The sequence below is a fragment of the Bipolaris victoriae genome, assembly GCF_000527765.1.
Source record: "Bipolaris victoriae FI3 unplaced genomic scaffold scaffold_46, whole genome shotgun sequence".
Lineage (NCBI taxonomy): Eukaryota > Fungi > Ascomycota > Dothideomycetes > Pleosporales > Pleosporaceae > Bipolaris > Bipolaris victoriae.
In genome coordinates, this window is record NW_014575346.1 from 187559 (window position 1) to 212159 (window position 24601).

The window sequence follows — 24601 nt, forward strand, 5'->3', positions numbered from 1 at the left end:
TCATTCATTTCATCCCGCAGTTTCCGCAACCTACTGTGTGCATCCAAATCGTTCAAATGGCCATCGGTAGACTCCAAGCTGCCCTAGCGTCCGCAACAAACGAAGTAACAGTAGCGGCGGCAAACATCAACTTTGATTTTACTTTAGTTAAATGCGAGGCACCAAAGGAATACCAAGCGCTTGGCAACGTACTCTCGAAAAAACGCAAAGAGAACGCAGAATTTGGCTCCAGCCATGTGCTGGCGAGACAGCTTGGTGCGCTTTTCGACGGCGTCTGCCCTTCAGCCCCTGCATTGTTAGAAGCATACGGCAAAAGAGCATCGGAAATTGCAAACACCGCAAAAGAGAAATCAGAGCCTTTCGTTGGAACACTTTTCGGGGAATACACGGGAATAGACGGGACCTCGATTTGGGCCGCTGCTACATCTTCGACATGTGCTCTACATATTCACCTTCTAGCATGTATGCTCGCTCGTGTGTGGACGGCCCCGGAAGCTGTCGCTATATGGGTCGAGCTGGTTTCGGAGAGGAAGAAGGATATTGCCCGCAAGGTTGATCAGGGCGAACCAGTCCCGTTCGCACTTGCAGCGGCAGTTGGACAAGACATATCCCGGCCTCAGCTTGCTGCATTGGACATGAGTGCCAGAGCATGGCTACAAACCGCCGACGACATATTTTGCCGGAAACAAAAGCAACTCGACTTGATACTCAAAAATCTTGACCTGCCCATGGCTGGTGGCTCAGCCGTCTTTCTAAGTGTCATTGAGACTTGGATGATAGCGCTCGAAACTATGAATAAGCTTGTTTCAGGTGAGCCTCAGTCAGTTCAGAATGGTGCTGCCCTCTTAGGTCTATCAGCCTGGCATCTATATCCAGACATGAGTATGTATAACTCTGCACCCGTCGAAATCAAAATGGAAGATCCATACGTTTCTGAAGGAGGAATACTGTCTCTGGGTGTATCGAGACGGCCGAGTTCGTCCAAGGAAGAGGGGGGTGTACGCTGGTCCCTGTCGTTATCTCACCTACGCCACTATGGACGACCGGTCAATGTTACAACGGGCATAGAAGCTAACGCGAGGTTGACATGGTCGCAATTCAGTCTCGTTGTATTTGGGGCCTTGCTTGAACGGTTGGGATCGAAAGAAATTTCCAGTGAAACAATTGCTCGGCTTTTTGCATCTTGGCTTCAGCATACAGGGACTTATCGATATATGAGCAAGCCACATTTGGCTATGTTCAAGTTTCTCAAACATGGCGCTACTGCTTACAACAAACTTGATAGTGGAGCTCAGGGCCTGGAACATAAACTGGTACAGCTAGGCCGCAGAAGGTCTCGCGTGTTTTTTTCCCATGATACGTCCTTCTCTGTGCAGCAAGATCTATTTCTATCTCTATTCTATCACATGAAATTCCAGTCCGCATTTAAGGACACCGAAGCGGTGATTTCGTATTTTCGGTATGCGGCAAGACGTCTCAGCAACGAGAACACCCCCCCTGACACCTTTCTCATACGGCAAAAGCTCCCGGAACCCAAAAGAAGCGATTTACAATCTCATCAGCTGTCTTCCCATCTGCACTCAAGATATATGATGGTAACAGCATTAGTACCCGAGCTTGAGGAAGGAACTGGTATTACACTTCATCACAGATGGTTACCTGCAGATGCTCATGGTATTCCTGTCCCAAACAATGAGACCAGCACCCTGGACGTTACCGAGAAGTTCAAGTTCCAGTCACATGGTCGGGAGCTCGTCACAGCCCATGATTCCGGAGAATACATTTACTACCCCGTTTCTGATGTCTCAGAGACAATAGCTTTATTCGCTCGGGCGCTTCCCGACAGACCGGATGTCTTCAGCTTCACACCCACTATCGAAGATTGTAATTGGTGCTTGGATCACGACCTTATTGATCCCGAGGATATTTTCTCAAAATTAGAACAAATTTTCGCTTTCGGGAGTTATGATTTCGCGGAGACGCTACGAGCTATTGGTTTTGCAGCCTCATTTTACGACGATCTAACGAATGCGACCGTTCATGCCGGCGTTCTTGCGCGCCCTTTGAAAGATACACATTGGGCTATGGGCGCCAGATCGTCCAATTTGCGTCAGGGAATCGTGGTCTCGATGATGTCGTACTTGGAAACTGGTATTCACGATATTGACCCCAAGGTGCTTCAAAACGTTATAGCGTTTTCGTACGCAGACTCAATCTTTGTCTCCAAAGCTGTAAGTCATTTCCTATGGTTGCAAAGAGATGCTAAGATTTCAGTTAATTCAAGATCCATACGAGACTCTATCGCCACGACGAACTTTCCATTTCCAGAGAATTCTTGGAAACATCGGCAAACCAGGACTCAACTTTCTCCTACCTCCACAGCAACCTATAATGCGAGAGATTGACGCCGGAAGTTGGAGAATTGACTCCTACCATAATTTTGATGGTACTGCGTCTCATTCATTCGAAAACACGTCTATGCATCTGTCATTTACTGACTACCATGTCCCTCACTTTGATGGACTGAGAGGAGCATATGACAGTCAGATATACTTCATCGAGTCTGTCATCTCCGTCCAAGATAAAGGCGAATGGGTTGCTGACGTAGACCCCTCACCTCTGATTAATTTTGAGATGTACGTGGATCATTCAACAGATGAAGACGATTCAACAGATGAAGACGATGCAACAGATGAGGATGATTCAACAGATGAAGACGATGCAACAGATGAGGATGATTCAATGGATGATGACAGTGTACTGGATGAGGATGATTCAATGGATGATGACAGTGTACCGGATGAGGATGATCCAACAGATGGGGATGATGATGATGATGAAGGAGTAGGAGAAGAGAATGAAGACAAGAATAAAGAATCATTTCGATTGGTGTCTAGGCTCTGGGATCAGGGTCCATGTCAACACAAACTGAACTCGGCCTCGAATCAAGACATCACAGCGGTGGACACTTGGAACGAGTTACTTGATGTTCCAACGGGCATGTTAGTTGTTCGGACCGGCGATAACTGGGTGTCAAAGCTAGCAGCGACCCTGGTGGCATACCAATCTATGGCTCAGGTCTCACCTAAGTTTACTGTAACAGTATGCCCGCCTCAGGTTTGCTGGGCTTGCGTACAAAAGAAGGACCATCACCAAGCCTTTATATTTTGAACGGGAGTTCCCTACAGCTTAGAAAAGAATGCGGGAAAGGAGAGTGACAACGAGCCGTTTCTGCGACTGAAAACAGAGTACAAATCCACCAGAAATACAATTTCTTTCTACGACCTCTCGCATAACGCAGAAAAAAACCTGCATCGGCCGTATCCAGTACTTAAATTTTTCGAACTCTAATGTAAGATACCCTTCGGCAAGAACTACAGGCAGAAATCGGCTGCCCCCCCCACCTCCCTCATCACGGCTACAACTGCTTCCCCGCTCAAAACCACTCCAACCCGAACCTTTTCACCAGCCTTGAAATTATCACTATGCTCAAGATGGCTAGATTGAGACCAAGACCGACTATTCATATATCCTAACTGCGCTATTCCAGAACCCTTATTTACATCAATCAGCTCTTGCCGCATGTCATAAACAATTCTCACCGGGTAGAGATGAATGAAAAAAAAACTGCAACATGCGCTTTACATCGTGGCAAATGTTGACTCCGAGCACCAATAGCAGAATATTCGAGAGATACTTGATCATCCACGCATATAGCTAAACTTGCACGTAGCTCAGAGAACAGCTATTTGATTATCCATGCGGTGGGTAATATGAATGAAGATATTGCGAACTGTGCTCGATGAGATAACCGTGGATCGAAACATCCCTGGCGTGTCGAAACGAACGCAGTATGAGATTGTAGCAAATAGTCAAGGATCTAACCTAACACTCACTATCTGCCATTTTTCTAAACATTGCAGCATATGATGGTTCGAAAAATGTGAGCCTGATGTGCTTCAGTGAACTCCTAGTGCATCGATACCAAGTAGTGACGGGGAAAAAGCAGGTTCGAGGATTCTGTCGGTATAGCAGTGAAATATTCGAGTATCTTCATCGAAATCGGGCTATCAGGTGCTTTGTTACCCCGGACTTGTATTCTCAAACACACAAAGGTAAGTAATATGAGCCTGGTTTGTCCTCAAATATCGTTTGCATGGTTGTTATGAAGAACTCTACGATAGCTTTAGTATTTCGGCAAGCATGATATGTAGTTGCGAAGAAAGAGAGATTATCTGTTCAGTGATTGGCACGCACGCCTATCACTAGTTTCGGATCCAGGCATTGGTAGGATAAGGTGCTCTACAAGACGTCGTGGCGAATTTGCCTCATCAGCATATACTTTACAATAGTATTTCACCTTAGTGGTGTGCAACCAGATCCAATCCCAAGCAAACGTCTAATCACTCTGATAGACACGCTCACATGTCGGTGGCGAGTACATCTCAATATTGTGGCGCCCTAGTCATCAACTATGAGGTGATGGCCAATCGTACTAAACGTAACACTTGTCTTGGCTGACGATTGCATATTGCTAACTGCAAATACTCTACACCTATGAGAGAACCTGGCAAAGCCTCTTTCAAGATAATGACGATTTTACTCTGTTGTGCTGGGAGGATCACCATGTAAAAGCAAATATTCGGTTCGTACGGCATCTCGCCTGGCCTGATCGTCGCTGTGCATGCGTGGAATGAGGGGAAAAGATAACCAACATACACGTATCTATCCCTCTTCCGGCATAGGTATGGAGAAGCAAGTCTGGCTTCTCAAGGTCGCTATTTCGTAGCCTTACGATGATGGTGGAAATCCAGAGGTCGTTCGAATGGACAGCAATAAATGCGGATGCTTATGGAAAGTCAGGAGTCGGGAGTTTCCATGTCAGCCTAATCTGAAAAGTCAATCATACTTGCGGAGAACCTGTTAAATGTTAAATATTTTGATGCGAACTGTCCCGTTTCGCGTGATCGTCAGAAAATTTGGGATAAAGTTCCAATAGTAGAACCGGTGTTGCGCCGCTGGACTCATCACTGGGGGCGTGATACTGCGTTGACCGTGGCGCCACGAGCGATCACACGTAGATCTATAAAAAAAATTCGCCATCCAATTCCTGTTTATTTGGGGAAAACAATAGCTGAGGCACTTCTGGAACAGCCACCGATTCGGTCAGGTGATGCCGCGATTTGTAGCAATTTAGCCTAATACCCCGGTGGCGGGGCTCCAGGATAATGTGCTTTCTCGTGGCGTAGCCCTTGCGAAGCTTAGACGCGGGCTTGCGGGACAAGACCTTGGTTGGAGCTTCAGGAGTCTTATGTCTAACGTCGCACCATTATTCATTGGCTGTGTTAAAATCATTGATCAAGAGGTATGGGTCGCATGTACCTCAATGACTGGTTGCGCATGGTGGGGATGGTGAGAGCACGAACGCTCACCCCACAACGAATTTTCCAACTTTAGGAGTAGCTAAGCGATTTCGGCGTGAAAACGTGGAGACTTGCTTTTGTGGATCACGGAGGGCCTCTGTGGGTACTCAGTATTCTCTTGCCGCAATTTTGCTTGGTGAACCGGACACGATACATGTGCACCTCGTGATGCTGATGGGTCTCAAGACAAAAGCAAGCCACTGCGCGAAATTATCAGGCCTCCTCCAACACACCAACAGCGCATCGGATGCAGCTAGGTATGGATGCAGCCAGAATTGATTACTCGACGGTCGAGGGTGCCAATCGAGAGGCTGAGATTGGCGATGTGGTGGGAGGACAGGGTAGGCGATAGGGCATGTTCACCAGCCAAGACTACTCATTCCGCATTCTGGATACGAACAAGACAAGCAATGCATAAGCAACTGCCGCATCAGCCGCACTGCATGTGAACTCTAGGCAGGATTCCCAAGAGAAGGGCACAGCGGCCAGAGGATCCATTGATGGGGCTGAGAGTTCAGTCGGCGCCAGATTGAGCTGTGGGCAACACACGCAATATTTGCTGCCATTCAACCGGTATGAAGTGGCACTGCGGAACGCCTCGATGCCATTTGCCTGATGGTCGCACGGGCGTTGGGTTGTGGAGAGCTGTCATGGAGAAAGATGCCAGCGACCCGTTGGCGGTGTTGCCCAGAATGCGCCCAGGCATAAGCGAGGGCTCCCGCGTGCAGGGTATTTGAGAAACAATTAGTGGAAGAACGCTAATCAAGGATCTAGAGAGTGCAGAATGCACTACCAAGAGTCACGGCTGTTGGAATGGGGTGGGAGGGAAATATGTAGACATGTGGCATGACAAGGCATGTCGTGGGACTTCCCCAGGTATCCATGACGACTAAAGACGTGCCCATGGGGAAAGATTTCTGGGGACGGTGCGAGGCGCTGATGGTGCGAAAGATAAGCGGAGTGCCTCAAGACAAGGTGTGGAGGGGCCGCGGAGGTCGCATAGATAGTACTTTACAGTACTGACTACAAGCAGGGCGGCCCGATGGACGGGTTCGCGACCCATGAATGACGGTTCCTCGCCGTTGGCGCTTGTGTTCATGTCACGTGACCCGACAGCCCATGACACGGGCCGCCTTACTTTCTTTACCGCCAATTAACGCCCGTTGACCTCGGCTCCGCGTGCATTGTATGCCTCCCTCTAATCCCAGTGGGGCAGCCCTGGGGAAATTCCTGCCAGGCCCACGTTCTCAGTCGCTGGAGAAGTCGAGCTTAGAGTAAGGGGCTAGAGGCAGGTTAATCTATTCAACCGTAGCCTGCGCCTGTTTGACAGCTGATCACCGCCTTCGAGAAGGTTGGCGGAATTGTCGTGCCAAAGCTTCGCCGGAAGTAAGGCCGTTCAATGCTTGTTCGTGAGTTTCGCCAGGTACGCCGGGCTCACGGGCCTTGGCCTACGGGCCTTGGTGCCATGCTATGCAGCCGCGTCTGCCAACCCAACTTGGCCTGAAGCCAACACATACCATGGCTAGACAAGACGCAACAAGACCAGCCTCGTCTGTTGCTTGGTTTCCTTGACGGCTGCTCGTCCCGTATGCCGAGGCTGCTCCCATGGCCTGGCCGTGGCACCCTTGCGGCCACCGCTTTGGTGGATTTGCCGCCCACTCTACCCCATACGGCGGTTCATCCGCGCAAGTACCACACGACTCTCTAAGTAGACGCAGACGTATTTACCCGGTCCGCTAGACCGCCGTAGTTCTCAAGTCTGGGTCCACACGCGATGGTCACTCTCCGACCAGGAGACATATATATCGTCCACCGACCATATCCTTCTTTTCCAGGTTCAGCTGCAATCAGCCCACCCCGACAAGTCAACAGCTTATATTCCCTGCTGTACAGGACCGTGTTTGGTTGTGCGTCTCAAACCAAACCTGCCCTTGTTCCCTCGTTGCTTCCGTTCTACCAACAATCTTCGGACGAGGTGTATTGGACATCATGGGCCTCGCCCAAAAGTTTACGCCAAAGATTGGCGCCGTGGCCAAGAGCAAGGCCGACATTGAGGCTGCTCAGGCCGAAGCTCCCCATCTCAAGAGGGTCAATTGGAGGTCGGATCCTGGACTGCGCAAGCTCTACTTCTACGCCTTCTTCATCTGTATCGCTTCTGCGACCACGGGTTACGATGGGTAAGCACATACCGTTGGCGTTTCCATCAGCAATGTACTGACCATTCCTAGTTCCATGTTGAACAACCTGCGTATTCTCCCAATCTGGACCGACTACTTCAAAGACCCCAAGGGTGACACTCTTGGTCTTCTTACTGCTCTCTACGCCATCGGTTCCATCGCCTCGCTGCCCATCGCTCCCTTCATTGCTGATCGTTTTGGACGTCGATCATGCATCACCATTGGATGTGTCATCATGATTGCTGCGGCCGCCATCCAGGGTGCTGCCCAGAACCTTGACTACTTCATGGGTGGACGTTTCCTCATGGGTTTCGGTAACTCTCTGGCCCAGCTTTCTTCGCCTCTCCTCCTTACCGAGCTTTGCCACCCTCAGCACCGTGCTCGTGTCACTGCCGTCTACAACTGCTTGTGGAACGTTGGTGCCATTATCTGCACCTGGTTGACCTTCGGTACCAAGCGTATCGACAACGACTGGTGCTGGCGTATCCCGGCCCTTTCCCAGGCTGCCCCCTCTGTTATCCAGCTGGCTGCCATCTGGTTCATTCCTGAGTCTCCACGTTGGTTGATTTCCAAGGAGAGGAACGAGGAGGCCCTTAACATCCTCGCCAAGTACCACGCCAACGGCGATGTTGACAACGCGACTGTCCAGTTCGAATATGCTGAGATCAAGGAGACTCTCCGCCTCGAGTTCCAGTACCAGAAGAGCTCTAGCTACCTCGACTTCTTCAAGACCAAGGGCAACAGGTACAGGCTCATGCTCCTCGCATCTCTCGGTCTCTTCTCTCAGTGGTCTGGCAACGGTCTCGTCTCCTACTACGCCACCGATGTCTACGACTCTATCGGTATCAAGGATGCTGATACCCAGCTTGGTATCAACGGTGGTCTTACCATTCTTTCACTCATCGTCTCCGTTTCTTGCGCTCTGCTTGTTGACCGCGTTGGTCGCCGCCCGCTCTTCATCTCTGCCACTGCAGCCATGTGCGTTACCTTCATTGTCTGGACCATTGCTTCATCGCAGCAAGAGGCTACCAAGAGCAAGGCTGCTGGTCAAGCTGTCATTGCCATGATCTGGATCTTCTCCGTTGCCTACGCTCTGGCTTGGTCTGGTCTGCTCGTTGCCTACACTGTCGAGATCTTGCCATTCAAGATTCGTGCCAAGGGTCTCATGATCATGAACTTCTTCATCCAAGTTGCTCTGACCATCAACCAATACGTCAACCCCTATGGTTTCCAGTACCTCCACCCCACCTGGAAGTTCTATACCATCTACGCTGTAAGTTGATCCATTACAGGAACATTTTGAGAACAATTGCTAATTTCAACCAGTGCTGGATCTTCCTCGAACTCATCTTCGTTACCGTCTTCTACGTCGAGACCCGCGGACCCACTCTCGAGGAGGTCGCCAAGATCTTCGATGGTGATGAGGCTGAGGTCGCCCACGTTGACCTGGGCAAGGTTGAGGACGACATCATGCAGCACAGAGGCACTACCGGCTTCGAGAAGGAGGACCACGTCCGCGTCGAGCAGGTCAGGAGTTCATCTTAGATGCAGTCATGATTAGTTGTGTGTTTGTCATGATGCCTGTAGCAGGGGTTGTGACGTTGGTGATTATTAGTCTTGCGATATACCAATGCTAGCGCATACCTTTCGCTAATGTTATTAATGAGACGTGTTATCTGATCATTGCGCGGTGTGCGTCGTGACATTCGGCTACTCATTTTGTTCTTCGTGCTGGTTGGCTGTTTTCATTGTTACATGCGGATGAGCTCACCCAAATTGGAAAAGATGCGATACTCACGGACGCATGTACAGGGCTGATCCTAAATCTCTGCAATTAATTAATATCGCCTCCATTGCCCGAAAGTGAGTAAAGGCGCACGGAGCCTTCCCCTCATCTCCCATACGCGGAGAAAAGTGGGATACTGGAAGCGGAACCAACCTAGCGCGGGGCTAATTTCTGTAATTATCAAGTATGCCTGGAATAATTAATCTGTCTTGATCGCTTCATGAAACATTTGTTGGCATGAGCAGCATCAGCCCTAAGATCTGTGAGAGCATCAAAGCCGAAAACGCCGAAAAGGGCCACCTTCCGCCGTTGGGGAAGCTACAGCGAGGGGTAGGACGCCATCCGGATGTTGCAATAGATAAATGTGAAGACGACAGCCAACGATGCTGATGTTTGAGGTGAGCTAATTGCATACATGTAAGCAGATGAATAGAGATAAGAGTGATGGAGGATTAGCGTGGAGGTGACCCGAGAGAATGAGTGGAAGTTGGGTTACCAAGACGTCACGCACTAGGCTAGCGCGCCTACTGCTTCGGGCTCTTTCCCTAGACTGGGGCTCATTAGTATATGTTCTTACTAAGAACACCATCACATGGCTTTTGATGATGATGAAAAGCATTGGCCGAACGAGAGAGGACGCCAAATCCACAAGTGGAATACGATAACGCGTACGTACAGGTAACAAATCTATATTTGGGAGCCTGTTGCTTATACAACACTTTGTTTACTAAGCTGTCTCTTTCTACATATATACAATGAATGTCCAGAAAACTGACTACATCATCTTAGCCCCTGTTGATGATGATGTCAGCAGCCTTCTCAGCGACAGCATACACAGTCGCTTGGAGATGCTGTGAGGGAATCAGAGGCATGATGGAGGCGTCCACAATGGACAGATGCTTGACCCCGTAAAAGGCAAGTTCGTTCGACACGCAACCACCCATATCTTCCGGCATCATAGGGCAACTGCAAGAAGGGTGTGCCAATGAAGGTAGGATGGCGTTCTTTCCGACCAAATTGTCAACAATCTCATCATCAGTTTTGTATTGTGCGCCAGGGGACGTTTCAACTGGCGTGTACTTTGCTAGTTCTGGGCCCGCCCAGACCTTACGGAGATAGCGAATCGACGCGCCAAAGAGGGTTTTGTCAATCGGATTGCTGAGCGTGTTCCAGAAGACCTGTGGCGGTCCTTGTGGGTTCTTGGGGTTGATCGTAATACTGCCGCGTGATACTGGCTTCTCCAAGCCAACAAGCATGAATGCACCGGCATCTGGTATGGGGAGCTCTACGACGGCAGCTTTGTTGTTTCGGAAAATATCTGCAAGAACTTTGCGCTGTGCCTTTACGCCATTGAGTAGCTTTTTGCTGTTCTTGTAGATGGCAGGCAGGTAAGCGTCATCCTTCAGTCCCAGTACCCGGTCCGCAATACTGCCATAGTTTTCGGGGTCGACAACAGGGAGTGGTATCATGGCTAGCGCGTTGCCACGAGCTATGGTAATGGGTCCAGTTTTGTTTGCAAAGTACTGTTTCCAGGCAGAGGCATTGTATGCTGGATCCGTGTCTAAGGATCCCCCGTTTGGTGTGCTGATGTTTGTGATGTTGAACGCAATACTGGTGTAAGGATGGTCTTGGAAGTTTGCACCAACACCATCATGTTCAAGCCGCACGGAGATTCCAGCAGCTTCTAGAACGGACTTTGGTCCAATACCACTGGCTTGAAGAAATTTGGGTGTGTTGATTGCACCAGCGGCCAGGATAACCTCCTTCCTTGCGTAGTAGGTTTTAGATGAGCCGGTCTTCGTCTCGATGGTTTTGACGCCCTTCGCCTCGAGCTTCTCACCGTCATAGAACTCTAGCTCAGTCGCAGTAGTCCCCAGCACAACCTTCAAGTTCGTACGGCTCATGACAGGTTCATAGTAGGCGTTTCGAGCATGCGATCTTTCGCCAAGTTTCGGGTTCATCGTGTTTGAGTACCATGATGTACCGTAGGCCTCCCCGTTGTTGGCATCAAGAGCCTTATGTGCACGACCAGTACCTTCAAACGCCTTGAAGTAATCGAGGATATCGGAGTACTGTGTGTCCGAGATTCCGAGTTTCAATGGACCGGTTCCGTAACTGGGCATTGGCCGGGTTAGAAGTAGTTCAAGTTCAAATGATATATGGTGTCTTACGCTTCAGGATTCCAAGTAATCCCAAACTTCTTAATAGTCTCCGCCGGCGGGGGGATGAATTCAGTTCCTTTCTTGAAGAATGGTAACAACCCTTTCCAGCCCCAACCCTTGTTACCCAATGCCTCCCAAGCATCGTAGTCGGCAGCAGACCCACGGTCATACATCATTCCGTTTACAATAGAGCCCCCACCCAGAACGTGCGCTACACGAGCCTTCCATGAATTGTTTCCGAGAAATGGCTCGGGTTGGGATACATAGTCGGGCCATAGAAGAGACTCATTGAGTGCATAAGTGGCGCCACGGGGAATGCGAATATTTGGATTGTCATCTGCGCCGCCGGCTTCTATGACTAGGACCGTCTCTAAAGTTCACAAAATTAGCTTTGTTCAAGTATCTGAATATCTTAATCTCACTCTTATTATTTTCGGAAAGGCGGTTGGCAACAACTAAGCCAGAAATGCCGCCTCCGACGATAACGTAGTCGTAGGTCTCTCGGGCCGTTGAAAGCCCGAGCAGAGCAGCGACTGTTATGATCTTGAAGGAATGCATCTCTTCCAGATGGTCTAAATTGTACCTTTAGGGGAAGACCTGCGAAGAGTCATGGAGGAATTGACAAGGTATCGAGAAGCGGATTCGTAAAGACTCTTTAACTCGTTACACGGGCTTCCTTCGCAATCTCTAGTCTCATGTCGGTATATGTACGTGCATAAATTTGGTATTGAAACATGAGTCGGGTTTGCATCCTGATTAGCATCGGTAGTATTAAGTCACCGAGCACGTGGTAGATGGGATTTGTGAACTAGCCATGTGAATCTTAGCGCGTGGCAACGCGTTCCTACATGCATATCTCGCCCGAGATCTAGCTGAAGAACGGCCCTTGGGGCCAACCGATTTTGACTAGTTCAACGCCTTCGTGGTAGCACGCCTGTTTTGCTCCTCAGATGAAACATGTGGATCAGTCGCGATGTCGAGAGGAAGAGCACCCAATACTAGTATGACAGGAAAGTTAGGTTGACAAACCAGCCTTGATAGACGCGAGCTATAACTTGCCTACGCTACACCACCCACCCATCATTCCATCACTCGGTTGCAAGGACTGTACATTTCGAAGTAGCTACCAGAAAACTGCCGGATTGTAGCTATGCATGTCAACAATTGAAAGTTGTCATGGCATTTGCCACACGTCATATCTTTGCTGCAGTTGAGCGCAGTCACATATTGCGCCACGACTTGAGGGATTGGGACGGTACGACCTGGCCGACTTACATATCCATATTGCGGCAAAGTCGTTGCAGGGCTTGAGGGTCCACAGCTGGGCTACAATTCTACCGTCAATCCCTCAACGCCATTGTTTCAGCTCGTATCGGCCGTGTTTTCCTCTTTCATGTTCTTCCATGGTTAGCAGTTCTTGTTCGAGACGAACGAAGATCATTAGTACGGAATGCGCGATGAGGAGATGAATGGGACGGGACAACGGGTCTTGGCAACCCCCACACCTGACTCTGCATGACGATGATTCGCTGGTCGTGTATGCGGCGCACCCAGACCTGTCACATGTCGCAAGCGGAAGGATTTGCAGTAATTTCCCTAGATACGAAGAAGTTCGTTTCGAGTGAAGAATCGTATGGCCCATGCACCCACTCCAGACTGAGTGCGCCCAAAACAGCAAAACAGCGAGACAAAGAGGTAATGGAATCGTTTAAAAGAGATCGTGCTAATCAAAAGTTAACCGATTTGGTCACCTCTCAGGTTTTCTAGTTTCTTATAATAATTCTGCGACAAAAAGGTAGTGTTTTAGTTAAGGAAGATGAGAGCACAGATCAGGTGACTCCTCACTAAAAACTAGCTCCTTCGAACTGTAATGGCGTCCGGATGATGACTTCCGCGCAGCAAAATGAGCCTGCACTCATTTACGTAGCGCTCGGCTGTCGACAGAACGAAGAAAGACTAAGATGAACACAATTTTTCCAGAACACATTCACCAGAGGCCGAAAAAAACACTAGTTAATCAAGAATGGAACGATACTGGAGAGGGTCGGTGTAACTGCCAAGAGAGTGAACCAACATCGCATTTGCAGCAAATGTGTTGTGATTCCCGAGCTGTTGGGTGCACTGCCTTCGCAATGCCGATCTAGCTCGCTAGTAAATCCCGTCCTACCCATTACGTTCATGTTATGTCCGTCAATTTCTATCTGCCAAGTTAGGTTTCATGGCCTTCATTCTATCCGATGGCAATTCTTATTACACCGTGAGAATGCAGAGACTCGTCATATTTGACACTCGGAAAGAGATAGATATAAGGCATAGCAAGGGGGGTATATAGGCTAGCCATACTGCACCTACAGGGTTTGCTCTGCGTCCTAGTGCTTAACGAATATAACAAGGATAGTTGAGTAGTATATCTGCAACAGGAGATTTCTTCTGTGCTACAGTAACCGAGATGGAGATTACGTGGAGACCAGGCAGCAAACATCAACCAACACATCGCGAAGGCCTGATATTGGTGCGGTTTTATCAGCGGGAAGGCGCGAAAGCGGGAAACGGAAGATAGTCGATCTGCTGAGCCGCACGCTAGCTAAGCGCGAGAGGGGGGAACTGGGCGCCAAATGGGTTGGAAGGTTGGTATAATCCTGCACTGCGAGTCATTACTTCATGGATTTCAATGAGTTGTGCCTGTCCAACAAACGTTGCTAGAGAGTTCCCGGTGTCCTGGAGCTCATCGTACGCTATGTTGTGCCGAACGTTTTCCCATATCGCGTTTCGATATTGAATTTATCCTCTTGATGCAACGACACATCTATCATATCTGCCTACTATGTCAGAACCACAACAAAAGCACTGGCCAGACCGAGCCCCGAACATACTAGTCCCCACAACCATCTTGTGTGTGTTGAGTACTCTAGTGCTCGCATGGAGAATCAGCTACACCATCAGATGTAGTCGTAAACTCAGTCTTAGTGACTGTCTCATGACTATTGCAGCGGTTAGTCTTTTTATTTACCCATAGACTCGTGATTTAACTGGTACGCGTTCTAGATACTCAGCATTGTGGCAACAGGAGTCAGATACAGAACATGCTTCCATGGCCAAGGTCGTCATATCATGGATCCTAGCATCAGGAAGCCCTATGATATCCTCCAGTACAGCTATTACCTCTGGATTGGTCAAACGATCAACATAATAGCTGTTGCGATACTCAAGTATTCCATTTGTTCATATCTTCTTCTGATGAGATTCTCACGAGTTTATCTCGCAATAGTGTGGGCCTCAGTTCTCATGGTCACGACTCTGAACTTTGTCCTTCCCGTCATGGGTATGTTCTGCCAGACACCTTTCGAAGCAAACTGGAACAAGAGTGTGAAATCAAAATGTTTCATGACGCCAAACGAAACCATCATGTATACTCAGGTTCGTCGAAAGCCCTTGTCTTGCTGATTATACCTCACTCATACCGCACTAGGGTGTCTCGAATTGCGTCACTGACCTCGTTTACATCGCTGCACCAATTGCATATTTATCGACCCTCCAGCTACGCAAACGCGCGAAATGGAGGCTTCGAATTGTCTTCTGTTTAGGTTCGATGTGAGTCTACGGGTATTTTTCATAGGATCAAATGATCTGACTTATGGACAGTGCAACAGCGTGCTCAATAGCTGAGACGATTGAAATGTCTGCTTTGAAGAAGACACGCGATCCAACCTGGGAGGGCAGTAACCTGAACATATGGTCAGCGTGTGAGCTCTCAGTTGGTGTGCTCGTTGCATCTTTGCCACCTCTGGGAAAACCAATTGACTCCATGCTCGATCGCATACTACCTTCCTCCTTCCTAGTTACCGACCCGGATAATTGTCCCTATAACAATGGCCTACCTATGTTCAGTATCAGTAAGCAATTTACAACTGGTAGTAAGCCCACGCGCGAGCGAACGCGGTCGAAAAACTACGATGATCGCGACAGCGATAAGTATATACTGAAGGAGGCCGAGCAGCTTGAGAACGACGAGATAATAAGGACGATCTCGCACGGGGTGTGCATTGATGAACACCCCGGCACACAGATAGCAGATCGTATCCATAAGGATCATGATTAAGGAAAACTTAGCTTGAATACCCATATCAAGATAAAGAATTGAGAAATAATGTTTTTCTCCCAAACTGAATCGCCTCTTAACGTATCAAGTATGCTGCTTAAGCTTAGTCAACACTTATCTCGTGATGAGCAGGAACTTCAGAAGATAGCCAAGTCGTTATTCATGCGACGTCTCTTTTGCTGTTCTTCCGTGCTTAGAACTGGTTAATTCAATCAGAGCATGAGTTTTACATACTCCACGAAAGAAGGCCTTGTTGAAACCATATATTCGAGCGTAGTGTGGTAGATTCATTACTCGGCTATACTTTTAAAGAGAAGCCAAATTGACTGCTTATCTGGGAATTTAGGAGCTCCTGAAACAATTTGAAGTAAACAGTGTCATTGCAAACATACGAAGACTCAATATTGAGATCAAGAAAACCACCAAATCTGCCTGGCACACGAAGCCGCTGCATTTGCAGAATTTAGTCTTGGGTAGCTTGGCGCATGGTTTGAAGTAGAGAAATATGGGTAAGGGCGTGTTTAGCGTGATCTTCTGGCAGGTTTCAAAGAATGGGGAGGCGCATCCAGCAAGAGATCGGACAAAGCTTCGGGAACGAAAAGAAGTGAACAAGGCTACATTCGCGTAACGTATAGTTTGAAGCCATCTCGATACGTTAAGGCATGAAATGTAGAAATAACCAGCGGCTAACTGTAAAGATGAATGGCTCTCTTAGGTTTGCTTAGAAGTTTGGCGCCTAAGAAGCTTCATCTAAATTTAGCTTCCCGGCTGTATGGTTCATAGATTCGTATTTAGATCGGACCGAGGACGGTGAACTCTTTCAAATTGGAAAATATGAAGTAGAGAGAAACAGAACACATAAGGATCACTCTCTTTACAAATGGTGGGTGCTGTGTATTCACTTGTAGCTCGATTAAAGTGCGTATGACGCCTGGGATAGTCCCCGCGGGCCGAGCCACCCAGACCGTAAATGGATTTAGCGCGGGGGGACCCTGCATTGGCCATGGGTGACAGGGGTTCGATGATCACGCTGACGCTGAAACCACAAGGGTCCTTTGCAACAACCACGCGACAGGACATACCCCACTCCCTCCTTATATTCTGTCCACCTGCCGCGAAGCTGTCAACCAAAAACACCGCCAAACCTAATTCCTACCTCGCGCGCCTGGTATCATGGCAGCAGCCCTCGAAGTCTCCCCGCCCGCGTCGCCACAACCTGCCAAAGAAACCGCAAACGATACCCATACGCACAACTGTCCGTCATGTGGCTATAGCTTGAATACGAAAGAGCTCGAAGAAGCAAGGCGAAAGATAGAGGAACTGGAAGCGCAGATGGAACGACTAAAGGAGAAGGCCACTGCAGCTGGTACGTGCCTAAAGATGCGCCGAACAGGCACTACCTACAACTCTACATACATAGACTAACAGGCATTCAGTCGATAGATGTGCGGATTACGAGGACCAAATACGCGTTCTGAAAGACAGCCAGCGGGCTCCCAGCCCACTGCGTTCACAAACCTCGCAATCCGACAAGCCTTTCAACGGCGCCCTACCGCGCCCCTCCGTGGACGCCGATCCCCCACGTCCCAACACCGCAAACTCGACAAGGGCTTCGCGCTTTTCCTTCATCACAAACCGCTTCCCTTCTCCGGCGAACACAGGAGCCATGCCTCCGCCACCTCCGCCGAAGGACGATCATGCGCTAATCAACGAGCTCGAGCGGGAGCGGGCCCTTCGTGCAAAAGCTGAGGCGCGCGTGCAGACGGTCGACACGGAGATTGAGGAGTTGAGCGTGCAGCTGTTTAGCCAGGCGAACGAGATGGTTGCTGAAGAGCGACGGGCAAGAGCGAAGCTAGAGGAGCGGATCGAGACGCTAGAGCGTAGGGATAGAGAGAAGATGGGACGGTTGGATCGCCTGGAGAAAGCCGTCAGTAGAGTTGAGAGGGTCAAGGCACTGCTGGCTGAGAAGGATGGCAGGGCGGTTGAGGCGCTTCCAGATGGCATGTTGTCGTTACCAGCGAGAAGATGAGGAGCCTGCGGTATTTTGTTGTCATTTACGGCGTTGCGTTACGTGTTACGATACCCATATTTCTGATATTTTGCATCTTAGCATTAGCGTTGGGCGCTGGGCATATCCATTTTAGACTATTTAGATAGTAAGCGAGTGGAATACATATTGTTTTCAAACACGATAAAAGATAGTTCGCTCGTTATCACATGTCTCACATTCGCCTATGATATTGTTGATATTTCACACACTCACAAAAATTCAGACCCGTATATTTGTTTATATATTTTTTCTTGCCTTTTCAACAATCATGTGCCTGTGGTGTCCTTGTTTCCTTGTTTCTCGTCGATTCGATCAAGGGCCGGAACCCATATGCATTATTTGTATACACTTTTAACCTTGGTTCAACCCCCCTGTCTCAAGCAAGAATCGGGAGGACCATGATTCCCTCACCTCACGATGACTGTGTAACATCTGCCAGCCAGTAGGCATGGCAGATGTGTCTTCTGTCTTGCGCTGAAATATATTGATTGGCGTCTACCTCGTCCACGACGTCGCTCGTTTTCTGTTCGTAGTCGCCATGTTCCATTGTACAAGTGCGAGCGGCATTTACTTGATGATTTAACCGCCCACCGATATCCCCTATTGAGTCATAAGCACCATCTTCAACCGGTTACTCCCAGATATGCCATCCGTTTTTAATGGATCTCACGATGATTTGATGCAATAGAAGCCTGACTGACCTTTTTGAACTATTTTCTGACATGAGAATCCAAGGTTCGTCAAGTTAATGCTGTGTGAAGAATGGTTAATTGCTCTGATGTTCCAACGTGTTGCATGTGCTTCCCTGCCAACGAAGATGTTCTTTTTATACAGGCTAATGTCGTTGATTCTGATTATGTCTAGAATAGTGACTTTGGGGCATAATGTATTGAACGATTACATGTTACTGGATCATTACAGTGATGAGTCGTACTTCCATATTGGGTATTTTTGCATCGTGCAAGTATCTATCTGTTCTTATAGGTATAAAGGAAGGGAATTTCCCTCCTAGAATTCCCATCTCTCCATCTCACAATACCATCACACAAGCACTCCCATCAAGCCAAACACCACCACAAATCCCTTTCATACCAACACCACCAACCGAAGACCAAGTGAAGCACCCCTTTACAAGCTTTTCAAAATGGTCTCCAAATACTCCAAGATGAAGAACCAAACGATCGCGCACAAGAACCAGCAGCAGGCGGAGCTGGAGAAGGCCAAGCTCCTTAGTGAAGAGTTCGAGGCCTATCAGGCCCTCCTGAAAAACACCAACCATCAGCCTGCCCCCGGTCACTACCGCACCAAAAGCGGTAGCCACATGAGAATTGTGCCCAACGGTTCGAGTTGGACGCGACAAGGAGTTTCTGCAGAGGAGCAGCTACTGCCTTTCGGCGTCGTGTGGGTGCCATACCCATCAAGCGGCCATCCAATCTGGCCGATGACGATTGAAGAGCTCTACGGCAACGGAGCTCCAATTTTCCAACTTGTCATGCCACAACAAGTTGGCTTCAGCAACCTCGGCGACCACATGACCCCACATGAGGTCACATATTCAGCATACCAGCTCAACAAGCTGGCTGTTGTCGAGAACGGGCCCAACGATTTTGGGTACCAAGCGGTTCCGACGACGACGATGGATTTCTCTCGCGAACACGTTCGAGTCTACGAAAGCGGTGCTGTCGAAATGGTACCGCCAATCCCAGAAGTATACCGCTCCCTCTCCCTCCCCCTCCTCACCCAACTCCAACCTACGCTCGCGCAGCAAATTCCGCAACAAGCGGAGGCCCAGCCCTATGTGTCGGGCCCAAGCCAGATTCCTGCCTCTTCCTTCGGACAGTTGGCGGTTCCCCAGACATGGATCGACGAAGAGGCAAGAACGCAATCCAACACTCACGACACAATTCTCACCGGAAACACCCGTTTCACAAATGAGGAAGGTCACATCCCCGATTCTTCTCTTCTTCAAAATGTCGACACGGGTAGTGTCAAGGGCGATGGTGCCAAGGTGGGGGAGTTGGGCCAAAATGGCATGGAGCAAGACTTCGCTGGTGTTTGTGATTTCACCATAGACAATATTGATTGGAAAGGTGTTGACCTTACTGGGACTGATTGTGACAGTTAAATCATCAAGCATGATTAATATCTTGTTTTTCTTCATGTTTTTCTTAGTTTAGTCTGCATGGCAATTTTATCAGGAACTTTATTTACCACCCTTTGTTTTGAAGTCTGATTGCATAAATTCATGTACTATCTATCTAGTATCTCCACAAGCACAGCAAACGATCGTAGAAGCTCGTGGATATGTATGTCCGCTGACCTTGGGTATTTAGCCCGGGTTGGGAGTCACTACCGTAGTTCATGCTCTCGTGCTCCTCAAATTTCGCCAATACCTCAATTTTCCACTCTCCAGCACTCTTTGTGAGCCTGACAATCCTCGTACCAGCATGCATGCAGCTGACAAGCAAGAGGATAGCCTCAGGAGGTGGCTCCGACCTCCACTTCTCCACACCGTGATGCTCTGGCAGCTTCGGGTTCCGATCAAGCAGCTTGAGCCGCCAAACTCCACCTCCGAGATTGGTCTCTGCAAGAACTTGCCTGCGTCCGGAAATTGGGATGTGGACAAGTCTTAAGTGGTCGTCGTAGCTACCAGTAATAACGAGCAGGCCCTGGGTATCCAAGTGTACGGGAAGAATAGCAGTAACACCCGCACCGTGGATCTTTCCATCCATCCAAGGCACACTACCTCCAGAGCCATCAGAAAGCTCAGCAAAACGCAGCGTGCTATCGTCACCTCCAGAGAGTAGCCCGGAGCCATCAGGAAGGAACGCCAGAGTCCACGCTTCCAAGTCATGTGTAGCAACCTCTAGCTTAGTGGGGGAGTCATCTTCGCTTTCCGTGTCGATTACACCAAGACAAACCTGCCCATTTGAGAGCGTCATACCGACCATAAATGACTCTGGGTGCCATGAAAAGGCAGTGATGAGTACATCTTCAGGGAAATACTGGATGGTCTTGATGTGGCTGATGCTAGGGTTGCGCTGCCACGACTGGAGCTCGTAGATGGCGAAGGCTCCTGTTGAAGTTGCAACACCAAAGTTTGAACTTGTGACATGCGTCAAGAAGTGAATGTCTAGGATGGCTGATGGCGTGGCCAGAGTCTGAATAATGTTGCTTCGGGAGTCAGCACGTGAATATCACTACGTGAGCTTGAAAACTGAGAATAACCATGCTCTACATACACGTTGTCGCCGTCTACCTTCACCAATATCAAGCTGCCGTTGCGCTGCTGATTTTTGGCACTGACTTTTCCATCCTGGGGAGCGCTCCCTGCGGCATCCTTCTCATCGGACTTTTCAAGATTGTAAGTGCCGACTACTGCATACTGCGGGTTGAGCGGAAAGAATTCGATACAGCTGGGAGGTAAGTCGAGCTTAAAAGACGTGAGCGATCGTATTGAAGACATTTTGCGGGTGATGGTGAATGATAATTTGCCCTCTCATTACGGTTAGTGGGGTGCTTGACTAAGCGCGCGGAGTGACGCCATTGGGACTCGACCTTCCCTTCTCTCACTCTCTCTTTCCCCACCTCTACGTCAAGGCTTGCCACCAACCGTCAATCGCTTACATGTAAAGCTTTGGCAAGGCTGTACAATCTCCACCTCTACCGATATTACCAGGCGATGCCTGCGCCGTCGAGTTGATGCCTTGCTAATCCCTGCATTTCCGCATTGCAGCCTACACTAGTCCCAAAGTAAACTACGCTTGACTTTGCGATACTCACCACAGTGATTCTATTAAAGCAACACAGAGGCGCATTTCCATTTTCAACTACACTCAATTGCATCTCAACTTCTCTCGAACTAATTGGTTTAGAAACTCCACTCAACCCATCATGTCTGCCGCCATAGCTTCTGCAGAGACGTTTGCGTCTGGTCGCTACTCGAAGCGTAAGAGGACGCAAGTCTCATACCATCTTGACGATCTGGAATACTCAGACACAGAGTCTGAGTTTGAGAGCCCTCAAGCAAAGGTGCGATGCACTGCTGCGTGCACGAGGGTGGCCTATACTAACGGAGCTTTACCAGAAGCCCAAAGCCCAAACAACCAAACCACTTCCAAAGCGAAAGATCTTTCCGTTCTTGGACCTTCCTGCGGAGATCAGGAATACTATCTATAACTATACGCTCTGCGATCCATCCGGCATCAAATTTGTCGGTACGTACCATAAAAAGCGCCGCGTGGCCACCCGCGTGTCAACAAAATACCCGTCAAGCGGCGGCAGATACGACAGCCCAACCTCTAAACGCGTAGTCGAAGACGTTCTCGATGCCGATGGAAACTACGCCCCTCTTGTGCCATCACTACTCGCCGTGAACAAGCAAATCTACAGCGAGGGCATCGACATTTTGTACGGCAACCAACTTACCTTCGCCGACAGCTTCGCACTTTACAGCTTCCTCATCAACCTTGGGCCTGCGCGTGCCCAGCGCCTCAAGAAGCTCCGGGTTCTAGGCTGGCTCCACAGCCGCGGATTGAAAGTCTACAACAACGCATGCTTTGCCGCCCTCGCCTGGGCCACCAATCTCACCTCGTTGGTTGTCCATGTGCACATTAACAAATACTGCTCTCCGCGCCGCGCAGCAGACCAATTTTATCGCGATGCGTTTCCCTGGCTGGAAGCTGTTAGCGCGGCAAAAGGCAAGCACGGTGCAGCTCTCGATGTTGTGACGTTGGATGAGACGGCCTTGTCGGATTCTTGGGTGTCGTGCAACTCGGACGAGTCGGTACTTACGCCTAAGGAAAAGGCGGAGCAGTTCAAGGCTGAACTTGCAAAGTGCTTGGATGAGCATCGGGATATGGTTCTGAAAAAGCCAAAGAACAAGATGGCGAAGAAGGTCAAGTCTTGAGTGTATTGTTTTGGAGCCGAGACAATGAGTTTGGAATTTGGAGTTTGCAAGGGAAAGGAATCACATTGATATTTGGAATTCTGGGAGCGACAGCGTCTGCATTAGGATACTGGCGTTTGGCACATGGTATCACCTATTTTCTTCACAGATTCATTCTACGAGCATGGAACAAGGAGTAAGTTTTTCTTATTTCATAGCTCAATACAAGAAATACCAGATTAAGAAAAAAACAGAATTATTTACTCTTAAAAGAACATGACAATTGTATTGAAAAAATCTGGGTATACCATTTTCGTCTCAAGACTATTCCAAGGCCGTAAACAAGATTCATCCATCATCCCCCCCTCCGCCTGAAAAATTCGCAAAAAGGTATTCCCTCACCTCAATACCAACCTCCCTAGCATAACCCTCAATGCCTCGGCTCCTTCCCTCCCTTCCTCTCCAAGTACCCTCTCAATCCTCTGCACATGGTCCTCAACCTTTGCCCTCAGTTCCGCCACCACACTCTTGCTATACTCAAAACTGCCCTTGCTCTCCATATACCTGAGCGCATACTTCTTCACCTCCTCATCCGTCGTCTTCTGCTTGAGGATATTGATAAGAATAGTATTGGAGGGGTCTGCGCGAATGGCGTGGATGACGGGGAAGCTGAATTTGCCTTCTGTGAGGTCTTCGCAGAGGCCCTTGAGGGAGGTGTAGCCGGAGGTAGGGGAGAGGTTGAGGTGGTCGTCTAGGATTTGGAAGAGGAGGCCGATGGTTGAGACGAGGGGAGTGCAGTCGCTGTTTGGATTGTTAGTCATCAGGAATAATAACAAGGGGGGAGGGGAGGTGACAGTACATTTCTGTTTGCGACTCTGCTTGCATGAGTTTGATGGCTAGGCGGAAGAGGCCGCCTGTCTTGTTGCCGACCATTTCTAGGTAGTCTGCTTCGCTGGGGCAGGTCAGGCTGTCTCGCCAGTAGAGATCCATGCCCTGGCCGCGGTGCAGATTCAATAACTCCTCGGTGAATATCTCGATGAGTTTGGGGTTGTTCATGGAGAGCAGGAGGGCGAGGGCACGGAAGTAGACGTAGTTGGCCGAATTGATGGTCTGGGGCGTGCCGAATATTGCGTGAGCGACGGGAATACCGCGGCGGAGGACAGACGAATCTTCTACATCATCGACACTGGAGGAAAGGAGTAACAGTCAGCGGTCAAGTCGAAGAGTACGTTGGTGAAGATACACACAGCAAACTCGAGGTATGCAACATTCCCACCACTTTTGTAATGATGTCGAGTCTTTCCGGCGGCACTTTGAGCCACAGGTTGAAGGCAGCTATGCATTGGCTGCGGATATCTTTGCCCGGATGTCCGTACAAGTAGTCGTATGGCCCTAGTAATATGCGCTCCTTCTCCTCTGTCCACCCGACGCCATTTCCGTAGATGAGCTCCTCGCCTATGCCCTTGGAGTGTTCCGAGGGCGGAGACAGTGGGGTAGGGTAGTTTGCGCCGACATCGTGGTTTGTGGTCGTGGTGTCCATGTGGGAGTCGATGTCGTCGGTGGCCGACGGGGACTTGTTGGAGGCCAAGTGGGGCGCGGTCTGCTGCTCTTGTAGATGGGCGTTCAGCGGCTCGGCAGAGTGGCTTGTCTTGCTTTTCTTGCTCTGGCCCAGCCAGTCAATCTCGCTCAAGGGGCGCAGGACCGATGTTCTCGAGGGTGGCTGCTTGGGGCTGCCGGGGCTAGGGTTCAGGATGCCCGTGGAGCTCGTGCGGGGCGGGATGGCGTTGGGAGAGGCAAACGGGTGGACAGACGAAGACGTCGGCATGGTTCGAGGAGGGCCCCAAGCGGGTGACAGAGTTGCTTATTTGTACGGTTGGCAGGCTGAGGCACGGTGGGATAGTGGATGTGGTAGCCTAAACGGGAGGGCTATTTGCTCGATTGACGCGTGGTCGCTGCAGGATGCGCTGTGGCAGCGGGACCCGAGGCCGAGGAGTGGTGTGCGTGTGTGTAGGAGAG

At 49.5% G+C, this 24601-nt stretch overlaps 10 protein-coding genes across 10 annotated transcripts; 7 read left to right on the forward strand and 3 right to left on the reverse strand.

Moving 5' to 3' along the window:
- Window positions 1-56: 56 nt before the first annotated feature.
- On the forward strand, window positions 57-1196 carry COCVIDRAFT_58733 (hypothetical protein; the record flags this gene model as incomplete). Its single annotated transcript, XM_014700793.1, has 1 exon — window positions 57-1196. A coding segment is annotated over one exon (1140 nt), but the record flags the coding sequence as incomplete, so codon positions are not given.
- A 6216-nt stretch (window positions 1197-7412) lies between these two features.
- Window positions 7413-9145, forward strand: COCVIDRAFT_100375 (hypothetical protein; the record flags this gene model as incomplete). Its single annotated transcript, XM_014700794.1, has 3 exons — window positions 7413-7600; window positions 7652-8873; window positions 8927-9145. The coding sequence occupies 3 exons, from the start codon at window positions 7413-7415 to the stop codon at window positions 9143-9145; spliced, it is 1629 nt and encodes a 542-aa protein (XP_014556280.1).
- Window positions 9146-10171: 1026 nt separating this feature from the next.
- COCVIDRAFT_26993 (GMC oxidoreductase) lies at window positions 10172-12106 on the reverse strand (the record flags this gene model as incomplete). The annotated part of the gene is made up of 3 exons (XM_014700795.1): window positions 10172-11501; window positions 11558-11918; window positions 11971-12106. The coding sequence occupies 3 exons, from the start codon at window positions 12104-12106 to the stop codon at window positions 10172-10174; spliced, it is 1827 nt and encodes a 608-aa protein (XP_014556281.1).
- A 2266-nt stretch (window positions 12107-14372) lies between these two features.
- Window positions 14373-15647, forward strand: COCVIDRAFT_16353 (hypothetical protein; the record flags this gene model as incomplete). The annotated part of the gene is made up of 4 exons (XM_014700719.1): window positions 14373-14540; window positions 14594-14965; window positions 15018-15139; window positions 15191-15647. 4 exons carry the CDS (start codon window positions 14373-14375, stop codon window positions 15645-15647), a joined length of 1119 nt encoding a protein of 372 aa, XP_014556205.1.
- A 1173-nt stretch (window positions 15648-16820) lies between these two features.
- COCVIDRAFT_100281 (hypothetical protein) lies at window positions 16821-17676 on the forward strand (the record flags this gene model as incomplete). Its single annotated transcript, XM_014700796.1, has 2 exons — window positions 16821-17013; window positions 17084-17676. 2 exons carry the CDS (start codon window positions 16821-16823, stop codon window positions 17674-17676), a joined length of 786 nt encoding a protein of 261 aa, XP_014556282.1.
- Window positions 17677-18841: 1165 nt separating this feature from the next.
- Window positions 18842-19402, forward strand: COCVIDRAFT_49064 (hypothetical protein; the record flags this gene model as incomplete). Its single annotated transcript, XM_014700797.1, has 1 exon — window positions 18842-19402. A coding segment is annotated over one exon (561 nt), but the record flags the coding sequence as incomplete, so codon positions are not given.
- An 8-nt stretch (window positions 19403-19410) lies between these two features.
- Window positions 19411-19632, forward strand: COCVIDRAFT_100319 (hypothetical protein; the record flags this gene model as incomplete). Its single annotated transcript, XM_014700798.1, has 1 exon — window positions 19411-19632. A coding segment is annotated over one exon (222 nt), but the record flags the coding sequence as incomplete, so codon positions are not given.
- Window positions 19633-19955: 323 nt separating this feature from the next.
- On the reverse strand, window positions 19956-21163 carry COCVIDRAFT_100318 (hypothetical protein; the record flags this gene model as incomplete). Its single annotated transcript, XM_014700799.1, has 2 exons — window positions 19956-20871; window positions 20940-21163. The coding sequence occupies 2 exons, from the start codon at window positions 21161-21163 to the stop codon at window positions 19956-19958; spliced, it is 1140 nt and encodes a 379-aa protein (XP_014556285.1).
- A 428-nt stretch (window positions 21164-21591) lies between these two features.
- Window positions 21592-22606, forward strand: COCVIDRAFT_16357 (hypothetical protein; the record flags this gene model as incomplete). The annotated part of the gene is made up of 2 exons (XM_014700720.1): window positions 21592-21729; window positions 21785-22606. 2 exons carry the CDS (start codon window positions 21592-21594, stop codon window positions 22604-22606), a joined length of 960 nt encoding a protein of 319 aa, XP_014556206.1.
- A 377-nt stretch (window positions 22607-22983) lies between these two features.
- COCVIDRAFT_100219 (hypothetical protein) lies at window positions 22984-24410 on the reverse strand (the record flags this gene model as incomplete). Its single annotated transcript, XM_014700800.1, has 3 exons — window positions 22984-23386; window positions 23445-23771; window positions 23833-24410. The coding sequence occupies 3 exons, from the start codon at window positions 24408-24410 to the stop codon at window positions 22984-22986; spliced, it is 1308 nt and encodes a 435-aa protein (XP_014556286.1).
- Between the last annotated feature and the right edge of the window lie 191 nt (window positions 24411-24601).